Raw genomic sequence first — 5,115 nt, forward strand, 5'->3', positions numbered from 1 at the left:
ACTAATAGACTGAAAAAAGAAAAATTCAATATCAAAATATCTGCGAAGAAGTTGAAGACATTGAAAGTTTGAATTCGGGTATTGAAAGAGACATGGCGCAGTTCAACGCGAGTTTAGAGGAGGTCAAGAAGAAATTAGAATCACTTTAAACACTTTTGTTATAACACTAAAATTGTTAAATTTAATAATCAAATTAGTTTAACTTAAAATACATTATTATTATAAATTTATATTAAAAAATATTATAATTTTTTATTATATTATTATTATATTATTATTATATTTTTATTAAAAAATATTATAATTTAAATATAATTTTATTATAATAAAAATATAATTTAAAAATAAAAACATTTGTTCATTATTTGCACAACTTTTGTAACACCAAAACGATATCTTCTATTGCATATCTTTCGAGTGGATTTTGTTTCCAACTCCTTTCGATTAAATCAGAGACCTCTCCATTTGAACTTGTCAATAAACTTGGCCGATTTCCATCATTCACAAATTCGGCAATTTTCCAAGAATATTTAAATTGACTTTTTGGATATGCTTCTGACCAAGTTATTAATTCATACATAGTAATAGCAAATGAATAAATATCAGCTGGTTTTTTGTAGTGTTCTTGGTTTAGGACTTCAGGTGCCATATACACGGGTGTTCCAATACCCTTGGTAAAAGTCATGTTAGTCATCAGCATATTGACATTTCTTGATGACCCAAAATCAGTCAATTTCGCATTCACCTTTTCATTTAAATCCAGTGAAAATATCAAAATATTATCCGGTTTAATGTCTCTGTGTAAAATCCCATTCGAGTGTAAATATTGAATACCTTTGGCTCCATCAAGTGCTATTTTTAATTTCATTTTGTGTTCGATTTCAGTTGTGTGACTTTTCATCAAGTCATTTAAACTTCCAAATTTAGCAAATTCAGTGACCATACACACTTTATTTGGAATAAAAACGGCGCCATAGAAGTGGACAATGTAGTCACAGCGAAATTTGTCTAACATGGAAACTTCTTTCTCAAATTCATTCAGTGAATCTTCATGACTGCCATCAACTTGTTTCATGCGTTTAATTGCAACGTCATTTTCCCGATATTTTCCTTTGAAAACAACTCCAAAAGACCCCTCACCAAGTTTTTTTTCTTCAATTAATTCATCCGGGTCTATTTTTGTCGAAATTTTTGTTGAGGCTCTAATTCTTATTTCGTTAAATGACTCTTCACCACTTTTTAAACTTTTTGATATTATAAGCATTTTGTTATCTATTTTACACGTGAAATTTGGAGTCAAAAATACTTCAAATTCACACGCCTCTCCTTTCTTTAATGTTATAACTGGAGGGCTGACTCGAAGAGTAAACTTTTCAATATCACTTTTCATTGAAAATTGTATTTTTGTCGTTGACTTTTCATTACCAACGCAAATAAGTTGCCGACTTTCCTCGCCTATTTCGAGATCATCTTCATTTAAATTAAAATTTATTTCCTCCAAATTGGTGCAAATTCCATCTTTCAATTTTTTGAAGATGATATTTGAATGAACCATTTCAAATTTGGTGAGTTCTCCATCTAACTTTTTCATCTCAATTTTGTTAAGCAATTTATAAAGCCCAAACAAAATTAAAATGAAGAGAAATGTTATAACAGCTATAACAAAAACGATTGCTATAAAAATGACCCACCACACAACGTGTTGTTCACAATAACTTCCGTTTATTTCAGGAATGTTCCAAAATTTACATTTAGTGCATTTTGAATTATAAACTTCAACACAGTTTTGTATTTGCGAAATTTCTTTACAAAATCCATTGACTAAAACTTTATTAATATCACACCCCGTACAATAATTTTTAGAAGAACATTTCGCACAATTTGTTGAACACCTTTCGCACATTCTATTTTTAAATTGATAATACCCATCAGCACAAAGAGAACATCCCAAATTAGTAACTTCAACTGCACATCCCTCTAAAGAACTTTTTAGCAAACAATCGTTTTCTTCAGTCTGAAAATAGTCAGAATTACACGTGTAACACGTTTCATTAGAAAAACAGGTCTCACACTTTTTGTCACAATCCAAACAGTCGGTGCCAACACGATAATAATTGTCTCTACATTGATAACACCCATTAATTATTGTTGATATTTTTCCACACTTTTCTTTTAATATTTCATTCGATTTACATACATAATTACTCAAATAATACCCATTTGGACAACTCAGACAAAAGTCATTTTGTGATGAACACGTAGCACATTTATTTGTGTCACAATTTTGACATATATTATTGTTGTCTAAAAACAGACCATCTACACATCGGATACAGCCAATTTCGGTATTTTTATTACACGTTTTTTCACTTTCCAATTTACAACTTCCATCACTTTGTAAATAATTCATGGTATTGCATTGAACACATTTTTTGTTGTTGTGAAGTAAACAATTTGTGATTGGAACAAGGCAATTTCCATTCAAATCTTTAATTGTATTACTTTTTATTAAACAACTTTGGAGCTCGCAATGACCCAAGTTATTAATTTTATAATTTACATCACATAATTCACATTTTTCATTCGAACAAAATCTGCAATTTTCAAATTTAGAATTACATTTTTGACACAAATTGTTTTGAACATAATATCCATTTTGGCATGAAGTTATTGAATATTCACATTTACTTTCGACATATTCGGGAACGTTCTGACATTTTCCATTTATATTTATTAACTTTTCATCAGTTAAACACAAAATGCAATTATCAGAAAAGTCTCTTATTTGACATTTATCTGCACTTTTTTCGCATTTTCCATTAACTTTTTCATACCCATCTTCACATTTTATACACATGATGTTATTTGATAATAAACAATGAAGAATTTTCACACATTTTCTATCGACTAAAGTATAACCTGGTTCGCATTTTAAACAAATGTTAGCATCATTTTCATTGCATTTTTCACAATTGGTTGGTGAACATTGTATACATTCTTTTTTAATTTCATCATAAATTCCACTGAGACAAAACTTAAAAGAAATAAGTTGGGAAACCCCTTTTGAGTCTATAAATACACTTTTATACACCATTTTGTTATCTATTGTGATACCACTTTTAGACACAATTAATATCGATTTCGTCATTTTTATGTACTCAAGAAAGTTGATTTCATTTGAGTCTATATTAATAATTTGCAAACTTTCGACTTTCTGGAATGATACAAAAAAGCCGTTAATTTTCATTACATTTTCGTCGGAATTTTCCAATTGAAAATCTTGTGTGTTTTTCTGTAGATTTTGCACTTTCAAATTTTGAGTATTTGGCGACAAAATGTAACACTTATCTTCGTGACATGGGCAATATGGTTCATAAAAACTATTTTCAGTCAAAATATCACTTTTCAAATTACAAAACACGTCTTTGGATTCTCCAAATCGAAGTAATTTTCCATTCATTAATAAAGAATAAGGGGATCCTTTATAATTTTTAACAATTAATGGATTCTCCGAAAAAGCGACATTAATTGGTTCGACTAAAATCAAATTCAAATTTTCCAAATCGATTTCGTTTGTGTGAAAAAGAGGTAAATCGGTGATTTCACGTTCACTAGCTTCAACAGAGGATTCCGTTAAAAACCATGTACGTGTAGCTTTAATTATAGAAAATTTGTTCATTAAAAGTTTACAATTTGTTCCACATTGGAAATTCTCCGTCACAATTTGGTATCCAAAAAGGCTATTTAAAGTCAAAACGGCAGGCAAAGTATTTGATGAAGAACTTACATCAACAGCACTACTTATAATTAAACTTTGATCTTTCAAATTCACATTAGTCCCATCATTCATTATAAAGTTTTTAAAAGCCTCAATTTTTGAATTTTCACTCATAAAAATGTTAATATTTGAGCTTTCAAAATCGTCACAAGTTATATTTGCATATTCACTCAACACAATTTTAGTGTTGTCTTTCAGTGTTATTTTTGAATCTGTGTGAAACACACTTGTCCCTCCAATTTGTATTAAAGGTGAATTTGAAATTGTCGAAGTAATTCCGATCGGCAATTTTGTCGTGAAGAGTGAATTATTAAACAGTGTAAAATTGCCCTTTTCATTGATTTCTAATTTTAAATTGACTTGGATCTTTGAATTTCCACTCTGCTCGATTTTCCAGTTATTCCCAAGACTCAAATTATTAGTTGAAAGTGTTGTTTTTGTTTCCAATTTTAAAGTACTGGAATTGGTTGAATTCCCAATCAGAGATAAGTCATTTAAAATAACTTGAGAACTTTTTAATAAGACAAACGAGGAAACAGATATTGAAAAAACGTCGCCAGTGACAATTATGTCTTCACCACTCACTGTGATTTGTGCCGATTTTCTGATTTCAAAAGTAGAAGGAATGGTACATGAGTTAGTCCAACTTAATTTCCATGTCTCAACATGATTTACTGATGTACACATAGGAACATTATTTTGTGACAAAACGTAACTAAGGAACAATAGAAATATGAGAATCAACATTTTTTTCATTCTAATGTTGTTTTGAGTTTGTAAAATCTTCTTTATTATTCATTTTTAATCCAATTTTCTTACTACTACAATATGCCATTTTAAATATATCATTTACAGTTTAATGGTTTATTGTAGTATTGTAATTAATATTTTGATTCTTGAAAGAAATATTTTCAGTTGGTCTATTTTAAAAAATTGGTTGTTTTATCTATTTAAAGGACATAATATATTAAATGTAATAACTTATTATAATACAGTCTGTCTCTAACGTTATCTGGTACCTTTTGGACCATTATAATTGGAATAATTCGGGAAGCTGTCTCAAAAACCCTTCCCATTAGTTTTCACGTTTCACCCAATGCCCGATGTTTAGAGATAATTAAAGCTATTTTTTGTTTACTAGATAACGTTTAAAGACTGACTCTACCCAATTAAAATGTTTTTAAAAATAATTAAAAATACACAAATGAAACAAAACGGCATTCTTTAAAAACAAAAAAATTAATTATTTATATAAGTAAAGAGTTTTTTTGAATTGTTTTGATTAGAGCTGCCATAATTTGTAAATTACTAAATATTTTTTGTTTATTTTGTTTTTA

The 5,115-nt window shown here is 28.8% G+C and overlaps 1 protein-coding gene across 1 annotated transcript; it reads right to left on the reverse strand.

Moving 5' to 3' along the window:
* Positions 1-361: 361 nt before the first annotated feature.
* Positions 362-4,525, reverse strand: EIN_333670 (protein serine/threonine kinase, putative; the record flags this gene model as incomplete). The annotated part of the gene is made up of 1 exon (XM_004259143.1): positions 362-4,525. The coding sequence occupies one exon, from the start codon at positions 4,523-4,525 to the stop codon at positions 362-364; it is 4,164 nt and encodes a 1,387-aa protein (XP_004259191.1).
* Between the last annotated feature and the right edge of the window lie 590 nt (positions 4,526-5,115).

The sequence above is a fragment of the Entamoeba invadens genome (assembly GCF_000330505.1).
Source record: "Entamoeba invadens IP1 unplaced genomic scaffold scaff_1105074724865, whole genome shotgun sequence".
NCBI classification, from domain to species: Eukaryota; Evosea; order Mastigamoebida; family Endamoebidae; genus Entamoeba; species Entamoeba invadens.